The sequence below is a fragment of the Lepisosteus platostomus genome, chromosome 21 (assembly GCF_059453375.1).
Source record: "Lepisosteus platostomus isolate fLepPlt1 chromosome 21, fLepPlt1.hap1, whole genome shotgun sequence".
Classification (NCBI taxonomy): domain Eukaryota; kingdom Metazoa; phylum Chordata; class Actinopteri; order Semionotiformes; family Lepisosteidae; genus Lepisosteus; species Lepisosteus platostomus.
The window spans coordinates 16,442,595-16,457,867 of record NC_142631.1 but is presented as its reverse complement, the minus strand read 5'-3'; the positions used below and the strand labels follow the sequence as shown (position 1 = coordinate 16,457,867).

The 15,273-nt window shown below is 38.3% G+C and overlaps 1 protein-coding gene across 7 annotated transcripts in view; it reads right to left on the bottom strand.

The window, feature by feature from the left end:
• dennd1a (DENN/MADD domain containing 1A) overlaps positions 1-15,273 on the bottom strand; it is a 265,653-nt gene that overhangs the window by 59,373 nt on the left and 191,007 nt on the right. For all 7 annotated transcript variants that reach the window (XM_088615121.1, XM_088615126.1, XM_088615123.1 and 4 more), the window contains 6 exons: positions 8,117-8,218; positions 6,978-7,065; positions 5,794-5,834; positions 4,783-4,854; positions 2,797-2,853; positions 104-235 (listed from right to left, as the gene is read on the bottom strand). In XM_088615121.1, the coding sequence (XP_088471247.1) occupies positions 104-235; positions 2,797-2,853; positions 4,783-4,854; positions 5,794-5,834; positions 6,978-7,065; positions 8,117-8,218 (492 nt within the window). The remainder of the gene's footprint in view (positions 1-103; positions 236-2,796; positions 2,854-4,782; positions 4,855-5,793; positions 5,835-6,977; positions 7,066-8,116; positions 8,219-15,273) is intronic.

Sequence of the window (15,273 nt, the reverse complement as noted above, 5' to 3'; positions counted from 1 at the left end):
TCATACTGTACTATACTATTATTATCTCTGAATATTGAGCACAAGGCCCAGAAAGCAGAATTCGCCATCAGAAAAAGTTCCACAGAAATGAAAGACCGCCTACCTGCCCAAAGTGCACTGTGATTGGCCGGCGCTCATCGCGTTGCTTCACTTCCTTCCTGTCTGTCAGCGGGGAAGCCACGCCCCTCTGCTGTGACTCTTCTGCCGCCACCGAGTAGCCATTCTCAGCGATGTCCTGTATGGCAGGAAAAGGTGATTTGCATGGCCAGGACTGTTCTTGATTAAGGGTCAGGGGCAAAGAGGAGGTACTACGGGATAAGGCAGACTTAGAAGATTGATGTTAGGAAAAAATACACAAGGTATTGACAACACAAAGAAAACAAGAAGAGAATCAGCAAGTCAGCAGAAGTATGTTATGCTAGCAAATGTTATTTATACTTGCTTTGAAATAAAGATTTTACACAAATCAACTGCTGAAACCTAAGGATAATAACAACCATTCAGAATGCAAATACAGTATCTAAAGAAATGATTAAAATATAAGAGGAACACGATACTGAAACACAGAAATCTGCAACAAAGGATTATGGAGGCACCCACTCTGCAGTAAATGCTAATTCCTTACACTGTACATTATGCCAATAAGAAAGTGAGGTGATATTACAGAACGTTTTTAACAACACCCTCAAAGCCTTTACACAAATATAAGGTTTATTTGTATTCTATGTAGGCCACTTTATTAAACCAAGAATTCCTAGACTTGTTTAACCATCACATAGCCCAAGATTCGTGCTAATCAGGGGGAGCAGAGGTATTAGTTTGTGCCCATAATGCTATTGTGCCGTATACTCTGGTATTTCCACATTAGTGTCTGGGCCTGGCATTCCGTTGCAAATAACGAGAATAACGCTAATTTAGGAAATTATCGTGAGACATCTACATTCCCATTTCCTATTTCAGAAGGGTGTCAAAACCAGGCCAAAACTATCTACAAAGGACAACGGCACCCTAGATGAGCAGGACAGTGGCTGGCAGGCAGCTACAGCAAACTGACAGTGTGGAAGGCAGATACAGTGTAATCACTGACTGTCATGACCACCCCTTGCACAGCGGGTCTGAGCTCCTTCCACCCGGCTACCCAGGGCCAAGCGCAATAGAACTACATTATTCTTGATGTCCATGGCTATTAACCTGCTTCATTTGCAGAACTGATTGTATATTTTCCTTATTGATATTTTATTTATTGATTTCTTAATCACACATCTATCTTATGTTCGTATCTCTCATACCGATTACACAGCTTCTCTCTTTTTTTTTAAATTGTGACTATTACATAGGCTGCTAACTTGAGTATTTCATTATACAGTATGCGTGGTAATTTCTCATTGTTGGGTTTGTGTTGTGTCTAGGACACAAAAGGAAGCAAGCAAGCAAGCAAGCAAGCAGATTAGGAATGCTGTGTCAAACAGTGATGGAACAATATAGACCATGACAAAGGATGAAAGAGAGACGGGTATCAGAGACTTTAGTTAATGGAGTGAGCAGAAATGGGCATGCTCAAAGTAAGTAGCAGACAGGATCAAGAGTGCTTTGCATGTGTGGCGCATCATGTGTAAGAAAGATCCATTTTTAAACCATGCCAAAGTATCTTTGTTTCATTTTCTGCATGTGCTGGGGGTACTCAGCTCTCCCGTTCACTGTAAACCACCCGTAGCATTGAATAAAATCTAAAACCTATGTTTTTTATTTAGCTCCGGATCTATGTCAGCAAATGTCTGGTCTGAACCTTTTACCTTACACATTACATATAAATGCATTAAAAGGAAACCTGTGCAAAATGGAGCTCTCTGAAAATCTCACATGCACTATTCGAGTATTGAAGATTCTTCTTCCACTGCAACCAAACATTTAACAGAAGGAAAAATAAAAATATAAAAACAGTATTTCATCTTCTACACTTCCATCCCTTTAGAAATGAATTGTATGTTTCAGCAACACTAAACAAAAACCCTCCATGTTCAAGGTGGTATAATTTAGAAATCGCTAATATTAGATATTGGAATCACACATAGACACGTCAGCTTTTCAGTTCAGGTCATTAGCATAGTAACTGAAAGCTAACTGCGACTATATTTGAAGTAAAACCAAACAGCATCCAAAGTTTATAGAGTACAGAGATAGTCCATATTGCTCAAAAGAAAACTGGGGTCTTTATGTGCTTTTGTTCTTTTTGTACAGAGATATTCACCTGTAAATGAATAATATTTGGTAGCTTATCCCACACTGTTACTTCTAAATTCAAGGTACAAATGCTTATGTCAAAAGTGCAATTTAGCAAACTGGATGGATATGAACCAAGTTTAAATGGGGGGTTTTGTAATTAAATGACAAGGCATGGCATCACAAAATGATGTTAATTGCATGGAGAATGGAGACAACTCTTTTCAGTGTGTTTTATTCTGGAGCTCAGGGCATCAAGGGGAGTGGCACCAAATGGAAATATGGACGCTTTGTCCACTTGCACCTTTAGAATAACAGGAGAACTCTCAGGAAATGTGCAGATGGGTCAAAATACGAAGACAAAAATACACAGAGAAAATGAACAATACTGCAAATGGCCCCGTGTGTGGTAATATACTTGAGAGAGAAGAAAGTCAAGGCTAGCACATAACACGATTTGAGTGTGTTGGTAAGAAAGGTTTTGATCTGCTATTGAACATTATGTAATGCATTTGAGATCCTCGCATTTAATGCATCCCTATTTGTGAGAAAGAGCAAAGGAGGGTGGAAAAGTACCTTTTGCTTCAATCGATTTTTCACCTCCTTTATTCCCATTCTCGCATGGTCCTTTGCCTGTAAGCAGAAATCAGCTTTAATTTTCTCGCCTATCTAAATGAAAGAGTCCAGCAACGCTGCAACACCAGTGCTTTTTACTATACTGAGTACATCCAGTGGAAACTGTCAACCACATAATGACCAAAAACAATCCTTATGCTCCTGTTTTGCCATCATAAGGGCAGTACAATGACCTCATCAGAAGAGTAAATTGCAGAATTTAATGATCATGCCCAGGAATAGAATAGAATAGAATAGAATAGAATAGAATAGAATAGAAGGCATCTCTGCTCCTGAAGTTTTTGTTTTACAGAATTGAGTTTTCTGAAATGTGTTTCATAAGTGGTCTTTTTTGACTGTCTAACATATGATCTGCAATTTATGTTCAGCATACTGAATGCTAACAGTACTAGGGAAAACTGTTTAAAAATACCATGCATAATCAATCCAGAATATGAATTCAAAAAAATGTGCAAGATTTAAAAGTACAAGAGCAGACCAAAATAAACTGGTACAATACATTTTTATTCCAATTTTATGTAATTGTGAGTTGCAAGTCCAGTGGTAAAATACAATTTCTGCAATAATATACTGTAACATGTTTTTTTTATAATTAATTATAAGTTGTTTGAATTTTTAACTTCCTGGAGGATGTCTAAGTGAACTGCTCATACGAAGTGTCTTGCTTGCATATTATGATTATTAACTTTAACAGTACTGCTCAAAATCTATTCATCTTTTATAGCATGGAATAAAACTTTACCGTGCATTTCAGCAACCTAGAACCTTTCACTTTCCACAACATAAGGATAACAACAAATTATTGCCTATGCTGGCTGAAAAATGTCCTGTTGGAGACATTCATATCAGAGGTATACTGTCCTACAGGTATACTGTCCTACAGGTAACAAAAAGAACAATTGATATGAGGTTTTGCTCAATTTAAACAAGCAAGATCACTTTTAAAACATTTTGCTCCCAAGTAGAAGTTCTCATTTCTTTTTTCTATATACAGAGTACATTTAAAATTTGAAAGCTGTACTTGGCTAAGAAAAATTTTAATTCATTATTTCTCTCATCGAGAGAAGAATCTACCAGTTAGCAGCCAACCTCATAAAGACACTTCTTCACTGTTTTTGCTGTGGAGGCTATTCAGCAGGGAATGCCTTGATGCCATAATTGGATTAATTAATTCTTAGCAGGCAGGAAAGAAATATAGATCTGTATGACCTTTTCATAGGTATAAGCATCTCGTATTCTTAAAACTACCAGAAAAGGAGAGTGAAGCCTTTGCTAATGGGTGATTGACAGTATTTCTAATAAGAAAAACTTGGCCAAAACAGACGTATCCCCAAAGCGACTGTGGTACCATTGTAAAAACCCCTGAAAAGACTGAAGCATAAGCAGTGAAACCCTGACCAAGGTTTTATTCCACATTCGGGTGGCTGGTGACCATGATGAATAAGAAACGTGTTTAGAATGTAACTCGATTAACTGGTAACGTAAATGTATTAGATTCTGTAATGAATTAAAGCACTTATGTTGTGCCGTTGCCTACCAGTTTTCTTCAAGGAGAAGCAAAATATTTGCTTTGCACATATTTTTAAATATGTGGGAGATATGGCAGAGCAGTGCCTAGCAGTGCCGTTTCGCTGTTCTGGAACCCTGGGGCCAAATTCTAGGGTGCTGTCTGTGTGGAGTTTATATGTTCCCCCTGTGTTCACATGGGTTTCCTTGAGGTGCTCCAGTTTCCTCCTATCGTCCTAGCCAACTGAGAAAACTGACCATGGTGTGAGCATGTGTGTGTGTGTCTGAGTCTGTCTGCCCTGCGATGGACTGGCGTCCCTATACTGGAGAAGCAGAATAGGAAATGAATGGATGTACTGTACGGTACAGTATATTGTTAAATGTTTTAATATGTGTAGAAAAAACAAGTAGCATACTTACGAACTTGTAAACGGTTTTCATTGCTGGGTTTGCCTTAGTTTTCACTGTGTTTATTATGGCTCCGCTGCCTTTCTGTAAAGAGCAGACAGACAATTCTTTTAACTCCATTCACATTCATTTAGCAAACAATATTTTGTAGCTCAGTGTCTTAAACCATGAAAAGCCTCACCATTTTCCACTGAGCAGGCACTCATTCATCTCTGAAACTGCCTGACGTAGCCAAAACGATGTGCTATTGGCATACCACTCAAAAAGTAAAAAGGATTTCAACAGAATGCTTTTTTTCTCTGTACTGTGGTTATCTAAGCCTTACTTGATTATTATTAAAGCAGAAAATATTATAAAGAATAGCATTTTCAGAAAACTCTACCAAATGTCAACTTGAATTATCAACATGCTTAAGCAGCAGAGGAGGAACATTATCTAGGTGCAGCCATATTGTCAGATCTCTTATGCGATAAAAGAGGTCTGCATGATTCAATATTTCAGGAAATGCTCATTATGTATTTGCTTCAATTTTATTGTACATACTGATACACTACAGGTTTTTGCTGCTAATGAGAAGTTGCTGTTGACATAATCACATGGCAAACATCTAGAAGTTAGAATAAAAACCTTAAACTAATAATAATGACTTTAAATTTACCAGCACTCAAGACAGTCTTGGTTATCTATTTTTTCCACAATACACCTGTGACTCCTTTCTGGAAAGAATGTTAACCTGTTCAGCTTTTTTACCAACAACAATGATATTAATAATATTAATAATAATAGACTCCAGACTTTGTTTTTCAATACATATTGTCACTTCTTCAATACAGACAACCTATGATGACATCCAATGAATACACAGGTAAATGTCACTATACTGATATACCAATTTAATTAAGACATACACTTCCTTAATTATGAATTTGAAATAAACATTCAATTTAACTGTAAACAGGGAGTGACAATCAGAAATGTGTGTGTGGGGGGGGGGCTGTAATTTATAACAGATATCTCACTGACCTTTACCGTTGAAAGCCATTGGTGGTATGTTTTATCACTGCCTGTGGGTTAAAAACGAGGGAAAGATGTTATGGATTAATTTAGATAAGAATGGCTTCCCTTTGTAAAGAATCTCGAGCACTGTTTAGTTTGCCATTAATTGCTCTTATCTTCTTTTCTCAAAAACAGAATAACTGCTTCACAGTCTTCTGAAAAGGTGGGTGGCTGTTTAACTTCAGATTTTTATTTCATTTCTAACAAGATTTAATCTGACATCACATAAAATGGAAAGGCCTCGATTAAAAACTTGTTAACTGCATGACGAGACCTCCTGTCTAACCCTTTATTTTCAAGCCACAGGTTTTATTCAGTTCCAATCACTTATAATGAGAGTGTATTTTACAAACTAATTAGAGAGCTACTGTTTCCAAATTCAGATTTCAAATTCTCTTTTTAGATTAGAAATACAACCCTGCAAGTGTCAAATTTTTAACTTGATAGGGACAATACCATCAATTTGCAATAAACTAAAGTCAGCAAAATGACTATGCAAATAAAGGGCACATAAATAATTAATGGTACATAATAATGATATAAGTGTGACCTGTGTGCCACAATAAAGGTCTAAAAAAAATATATAACATAAGATGATGTAAGTAAGGAACTCAGTTTAGTTAATTCTGGCGATTTCTATTACAATATGCACCAGAAGCAACATGGTTTCATAAACTTGCAATAACGGAACAATGAGTAGAAAATCCATAAAAAAACACTGAAAAATAATTTTCAGTGAACAATGAATATATCACTGTAGTTAATATTACAGATATCAGTGTTATAATAAGACAATTCTACAGTTTCTGTCCAGATGCAAGTTATATTACAGTTTAGAGAGCAGAAGAATCAAGCAAACCATATAGTAACCTCTGTCCTTAGGGTGTGGATGTACACTAAGACTATATTTTTTTAAATATTGCAAAACCCATAGTTTCATAATGTTTTTTTTTAAAGATTTTATTCTATGCATTAATAAAATTCAAATAATCTTACAAAATGCAGTTTGCAATATAATCTTGTCCTTCATAACTGCAACTTAACATTTGTACTGCTGTTTGCTAATTGCAATATTATTCACATTGTTATTCACATTCACAATTCCAAGTTGAACATATCTTCCGATGCAGAAGAATAAAAACTCTTCCTACCAGCATATTCTCCCATATTAATCTCCTCTTCAAAGATGTCACTGAATCCCTTTCCAGAATTAAGCAGCTCTAGCCGTCCATCAATGAACTTGGAGGAAAAACAAATATAAGAATGTAATTAGTACAACCAGCACATCGCCGGCAATAACTAAGCGGGGAATTCATACAAAATGAGCATTAAACAACAATCAAAATTCTTTATAATAATTATGTACATAATGACTTCACCCATGTTGTTTTACGCGATATGACTTGATTGCAAAAAATCCAGAGGACCAATATATCCACACAGTAAATAAAGACAGTAAATATCTCTGTTTTTATGTTAAAATGGTACCTCATTTAGGATATTGTGCTCAATTTTGGTTAACCCGATAACAATTAAATATAGATAAACTGGAGAAATGTGAGAGAAATGAGACTAGATACATTCCTGGGATGAAAAGAATGTCCTAAGTTAAATGACAGACAAAAAGAACTAAATATTTTTTTTTTACTTGAACAGAAAAGAGTATGAGGGGAATGTGACTGAGGTAATTAACATCCTGAAAGGGCTTGGCCACACCAAAGCCAGAGGAGTCACGTTTTTCCCACATGGTGTGGGAATCTGAAACAAGCTACCCAGAGCTACCGTTAAAGCCAGTACCCTGGGTCAGTTCAAAAACAGCTGGATGTCCAGATCATTACACAAAGGCACATGAGCTAGATGAGACAAATAGGCTCCTATCCTCTCCTAAGTTCCTTACATTCTTTAGTAGCTACATAACACAACTTGCAGAAATGCCTTAATTTCCTCTCACAAACAGAGCCTGTAGAGTCTTACCAGAGGTGTTCTCAATATAGAGATAAGTAACTAAGAATCTGTTACTGTACTGTGTTTTAGCTCTGGAGAGCCTGTATGGTTAGCATCTTTTCTGTTGAGAATTGATCCAGATTTCTAGACAAACGTATGCAGCGATCAAACACAGCAGGTGCGATTGCGTGATACCTGAATCTTTCCCGGCAACTACGCAAAACCCCCCAACTAATTTCTTCTCGGATCTTTAATTTAGATCGTGCAGATATAATGAAATGTTACGCAGATTTCCATAGAAAACACAGGAGATTTAATGAAAAGTTAGCGTTGTGTGGATGTTCACCTGTTTGAACAGCTGGAGCTGAATGGCGTTCTGAAGAAACTGCCTCATGGCACTCGAACGGTGAGACACAAAAGCATCCTCATCGAATGTTATTGGTTCTTCCTTGAAGGAGAAATAAAAACACACCAGGAAAATTTGAATTTTTCTATACTTGTAAGAAGACCTTTGTTTAGAAGTTATTATTAAAATTCAGATTCACATATGCAATTGAGATATTGCTTCAAAAAATGACCAGAAAGACCACAGCACAAAGTTCCTCAATCCTGGTCCTGGAGGGTAGGTGTCTCTGCGGGTTTGCTAGGTCTCTTTGAAACTTCAGCCCTTGAAGAGCTGGAAAAAGTGGTTAAAATGGTCCAATTAAACCAAAAGTGTGTCTGTTCAGGGCGTCATGAGCCCAGTTGGACTGAAAACCTATAGAGATGGTGGAAGTCCCTGCCCTCCAGGCAAGAGATAAGATAAGACCACTTTAATGGCCAAATACAATTTCTTGTATTAGGAATTTGTCTCTTCGCATACCCCAGCTTGCTCTCCATGAGACACACAGACAGGGAGAGAAGCTTGGGGTCAGAGCGCAGGGTCAGCCATTTATACAGCACCCCTGGAGCAGTTGGGGTTAAGGGCCTTGCTCAGGGGCCCAACGGAGTAGGATTCCTCTGCCGGCCGCGGGATTCGAACCGGCAACCTTCCAGCCACAGAGCCACCACACTGCCCCTTTTTTTAAAGATAAGATTATGGGACTGTACCTGGGCTCCAGTGGACTTGATTTATTAATATGAAGGAGCAGAGGAGCTTGGACTCCTGTTAGAACGATTTCTGCCTGTCGCTGTTGAGAGACGGGTGATGCAGCATGTACGATATTTAGAGGTGGCCTGACACTTCTGGGAAGGAACCTATTCTTTCCTGCTGTGTCCAATCACAAGGCAGAGGCAGAGGCTTGATGTTGGAAATAAAAGAGCAAATCCCAGCTCCTCATTCGTCTTGCAAGAGCTACACTACACTGCAGATGATAATTGCCATAGCAAATACACTTCATGGTTAGGTTCTCAGATTTCGGATTGTACTGTTAAAATACTATAAAACAAGGGTAATTGCCCTGACTAAGCAATCACGTTTTTCTTAATTAAATCAGAGATACCTCCTAATGACAGAGTTCATCATTTTATGTCTACAGTAAAACACATTAGAAATATAACTCGAATTTCACTCCTAATTGTTAATTATGCAATGCTAACTGGTTCACTTGCATTAGGATGATATTAAAGAAGCATGTGATAGCCCGTAGAAAATGAGATCCTTTTCTGGGCTTCACTTTACCTCCGGAGCATGAAATGACAGAACGCAAGACAACTGAAGTGACGTAGGAATGCTTGTGAGCTTGTATTTACAAAGACGACGTGTCACGCATCAAAGGGTCGATTTGGAGCACATCGGTCATCTGTATGACTGGTCATTCAGGAACAGAAATCAATCTAACTACTTCTCCCATGGGAAAATGTTTATAGACGGTTTTGTTCAAAAGAGGGGAAAAATTAAAATAATTCAGTTTTTTGATTGATTTAACATGGAATGACACAACCATAAAAATTGTCACTGATAAAGCATTGTGCAGCGCTTCAGAGAATTGTAAATAATTGTGGATGCTCCATCTTTCACAGAGCGCCACTCTTAAGTCCCTCAGACAAGTGGTAAAAGCTGATTTTCACCAACCGCGGAACTTGCACACTTATAGCTTGGAGGCGTGTTATAGAACCCCTTGATGCAACAACCTTGTGACAATAAGACAGAGGCTTTCACACCCAGTCAGACAGGGAGCCAAGCTGGAAACAGACCTTGGCTTGCAAGAGCAAGTGTGATGAAGAGCATTTTTCACAATAATGCATCGCTGCAATATTACAGGATTGCTATTTTAGCAACGGCAGGAGCGCTAAGAGACTTTGCATTAAGGTGTAGAAGAAAGAAATATTTCAATCAGCCTGTATATACTGTAGATTTTCAAACAAATAATTGCATACAACATAGCAATTACACAGAAAGCTCCATCGGTGACCTGCAGACAAAAGCATCAACACTCAAAACCTTAAATCGCTAAATATCTCGACTCTTGCAAGAAAGAACGCATGACCAATAAATGCAGGAAAGGTATCATGGGTATTTACAATTTAGAAAACAAGATTTATTACAGTTATTAAATTTGTGAAAGACACTACTTTTGATTAGTGTTACCAATATTTAATTTTGCATTATTCTGACACGTACTGCATGTGCACCGTCAAAAATAAACCTGAAAAATCATAATCCTAGCAAACCAGCATGAAACCCTCATACCTTCTTATCAAAATGTTCCTTGTTAGCAATCATAGATGCAAACAACCTAGGTATTTTGTCACACAAGTTTAGCTAGTATATCAACTCATCCATCATTTCCCAGAACACATCTCCACTGCTTTTCACTTTCCTGTGAAATTGATGTGCTATAAAATATGATTAAAAGAGATTAGAAGTAGATTTAATTCATTGGTGAGTCTGAGAAATATTTACCTTTGAATTTAAGCAGATAAGCTGTGTTCCGTTTCAATTTGGTCTAAATTCTCCCTCCAAATCTGTCAAACTAAGCTTACTTAAAAATACCACACAGCCTTATCTATCACGTTTTACATACAATTACAAAAACTATCTGATTTGTGTCCAAAGAATAAAACTGGGCCGATCCATGTCTCCATGTGAACGTAAATTTCAGCAAGCAGAAAAGTGTCAAAACATTCCAGTTTTAAAACAGTCCACATCCAATGGACTCCAACACAGCTTTACTGTCAGACTGTTCTTATTCATGCTGGGTAGTCTAAACCAGGTACAGGCAAGAGCTACAGAGTCTTATCTTGATTACTCAATTAAACTGATTATTTGAATTAGAAATCACTGCTGAATTCCAACTGAATTACAATGAGTCCACTATTTCCTTAGTTCTTCAATTGCTGTTAAATGAGAAACGTGCAGGACAGTACAGGGGTGGAAGACCTTTAAGGAAAGTCACCATGTTACCATATAAGTGGTGTTGTTGGAAATGGTAAATTGCACTCTTCCCTCTGGACGAGAATACTCAAACCTACAGTATGCCCTAGTATAGAGACTGAGGTTAACAGTATTAAACTAAAGTGCTGACCACTGGATATGTAAAGATACTTTGGCACCGTAGGCGTACCAAAGTATAATAGTAGACGTGTTAGTCCTGATGTCCTAGCTAAATACAGCTCTGAGATTGCAGAACATGGCCTCCCTAATGTTTTCCTTTAATTCCACTGTGAAGTAATGTCTTACTTCTCTGCCTGATCTTCCGTCTTACAGGGCTATTATCCAGGTGGGTGCCGCACTCCAATGATGGATACAGTGGGACTCCTTCTATACTGTATGTGAAGCACTTGATCATTTGGGATGAAAAGTTCTGTATACAATACGTGCCAGAAATTATTAAATGATAACGGTGCTCCCAAAAACGAATGGTGCAATTAAAACTCCACAGCTTGTCAGCAAACAATAGCTATTTATAGCACAAATATGCACCCATGATCATCAGAAGCACAAGTCCTTATCTCACTCATGCAACTGCTATGAAAAATAAAATCTGATCCCAGGCTCTGTGCCAAAAAAGTGTTTATCCCATGTTTAATCATATTAAGAAACCAGGTGCTACGCACAGAGTGAAAACCAAATAATAAGAGGTTTTTTAATCTTTTCTTGACCCTAATTTTAACAAGCAAAATTGTTTCGTTTCTTGAATGCCCCTTTTATATAAAATTTGACATTTCTTAATGAATTTTTCAGCATTTGGATGTGATCAAAGTGAAGGGTTAAAATGAGCAGAGACGTCACCGGCCAGCCAGCGTCCGTTCCCCAGACCGAAGAAAATAAAAAACAATCCCAGTACAAACTTTTACAAGCACTGCGAACACCAGGCCACCTAATTGGAGCACATGAGCATCTGCATCTGGCTGGCGGAGCTGCTGAGGCCTGGGTGAGTCGTCGTGGTGACGGTCACGTGACCAGCTCCGAGCTGGAACTCTGGGGCTTGAATCCAGATGCACTCCTAACACGCTCTGACAGGGAGCAGATGGGCAGCCCTTCACAGGGCCAGAAACTGCCAACTCTGCTCCCCTCCAGGCCATCTAACACAAAATCATTATTTTCATTATACCACCCCCCCCACCCATCCACTGAGAGCTGCACTAGGTGTCCAGCAGTACGTGACAAAAAAGTTCCTTATACCATGTTATTTGTCTAGTAATTCCCTTGGACTTCAAAGAGCAGAGTTTAGGTGAGCTGCTTTCTCTGACTAATTTGCCTGTTGCTGTTCTATGACTCCAAGTTGAAATGACCTTTTTTTCCCCCATGGAAACACGGTTCAGTCTCCACCCCTGTGACCGGCACTCACAACAAATACAGCGGTAACTGTCGCTTGATTGAATACGTCCATGACATTTCTCCAATCCCCATGCAATTGTTGTTTCTCAATCGGTCTCAAACATGAAAAAACATGTTGAAATTTTAAAATTTGTTGATTCACCGATATTCATTAAATTCATGATAATGTTGGTAATGTACGTGGAGACTGGAAAAAAAAAATCCTCATCTTCAAAATCACGGCAACTGCTTTTGAAATAGAACTGTGTAGCTGTTTATTGTTGCTTGAGAATCACTGTTTTGCACCAAGAAATACATGTTTGTATAAACACTAATTCTAATAACTAATGAAGTAATGATCATCAGAGGTGGAGAGTACAACCAAAGCAATAAATAAAATTTAAATTTGTACCATCAGGCTGTCATATATGTTATAGCTACTTGTACTGTACCATAGTCTTTCAAAACAATTTCTGCACAAATAATTCTGTCTTCATATGAATCCCCTCACCCTTTTCCCTTTGGAAAACATCTGGAAAATGGAAATAAAATCAGACCAATTGACAGTCATACATGCAAATTGCTAGGCATGTTCTTCTTCATTCTTATTTATTTGATTTGTACAGATTCCGAATCCCTTTGGTATCACAGGGAAATGTTTTCCAAAGAATCCAGTGTTGCTTTTCACTGTACACAGTTGCTGACATATTACCATTTATGATACACAGCATACAACAGGCTGATTATGATGCATACTCAGTTCTATATTAGTAATTCAGCCCTGGGTCTCTATTAAGCTGAGTCTGCTAATTGTGACAAACGATGTGAGGGGATTTTTTTCATGCTGTTGCTTACTAAAGGCTTAGCTGAGGCAGCCAAACTCATTTCACTCTCCAAGACCCTGTTCTCAGGAGACGCAAGGTTTAAACAAAAAAAACGCGCACTAGCTCAATTCATATTACGATCACCGATGATTTTAATTTTGTTGAGTGAAAACTCACTGTCTTTTAATGTATGATTGACACACTCAGATAAACCTGCTGATTTCGTCTGGCAATACAGTATCGGTGACAGCAAACGACCTGATCTCAGCTACCCAGGGATCATGTGTTAAGAAAACAAGCTTTTAATCGATATGTTAAGTAGAGGATGCAGCCGCTTGGATTTAATGCACTGTTTGAGACCACCTTAGAATGTGAAACGACTCAAAAGCGAAAGGTGGAAAAAACAAATACTGAATTAAAAAAAAAATAGGCTTGAACTCAGAAGAGCAACATCTCTATCCCTGGAAAAGCGTGGCTCTGGTAACCTTGTAAACAAGGTGGATTTTCAGGTTATGTGAGCCTTAGCCGTGTGAGTCATGGTGCTTTGCAGGTGCTGGCATTAATTAAAGACATGAGCAGCACTACCTGCATGAGGTATTTTTACCTCCAGTCCCAGGGAGGAAGCCCTCTCTATGGAGATCAGGAGAACTCATTAATGAGGCTAATTAGGTGTAAAGGGGGTTGAGGCTGGCATCAGCTGCAGCTTATCGAAGCTAATGATTAAGCTGTGTAATCTCTACCACAGAACAACAGCTGACCAGGCTCATGGGTAACCAATACTCCACTGCAATGACTCCAGCACCTGAGCACCTGACCACGGAGCAGTTTGAGAAACACAAAGACGCCCCTTAACCCTGCTGGTGCCACATAGCCGACTTCCATACTCTGAGAGCTGCAGGGTGCAGTCGATACACACGCTTCATACTTTCGCAGAAGTGGGTACCAGACTCCTCAGGGCTGATGGGGTGTGAGCCAGCAGGCGGCAAGGGAAAGGCCGCAGTTCAGGACGGATTACCTTCTAACGCATTCATCAGTACATACTTCATAAAGAAGCAGACTATCGCTTTGCAATAATATCATCTGTTCTGAACTTCTAAAATAAAACGTACTGGGGGGCCACAGTGTAGCATTAGTCAATAAAGAGCAGTACTTAGATGAGCTGAAGTCATAGCAGCCACAGGCTATTCTGCATCTAGAAGAATACATATCGGAAATCACTATTTAACATTTTAGCCTTGCTTTGCTATGCGAACTTCTCAGTTGACTTAAGAAAGCAGATCATATTCAAATACATGGGCACGATTTATACATGTTATTTTATTTGTCTCCTAGAAAATCAAATCTTATTTCAATTCTAGATCACGTTACTTTAAGACGTTTATCTATTACGAACTAAAAAGCTGATCAAGAAAGATCTAACCTGCACATGCTGTATGTCTTATACAGCCATATACTCATATTCAGTCTCACCTAGGGAACGGAGGAAGATGGTTAATTCTCATTAACATGAAAGCCATCTCAGGAACATGTTCTAGATTAGATACAACCTTAATTTCCTCACACGTAATCACATACAGGTTTAAACTTGCTGTTCCTCTCCTTTGCTGTGCCCGGTCTAGTTAATTAGCCTGTATATGATTGAATCTTTGGCTAAAGCACCCCATGTTTTAAGCACAGATCTACTGTATATAGAGCATCACAAACACACACGCTATACACCTCCTGTGTGAAGTGGAATTATCATCACTGCACAACAGAAAACTGAATAAGGATATCATTCGCCGTGAGCTAACAGGAGAAAAGTAATTACTTAAGTTTCTGTGTGCACTTTGGTAAATTACAGACATAAAAAAATGAATTTAAAATATTTTTCAATTCAAATACAAGTAATATTATGCATCGGTAGTTTATATTCTGATGTTTTACAAACTTCAGGTT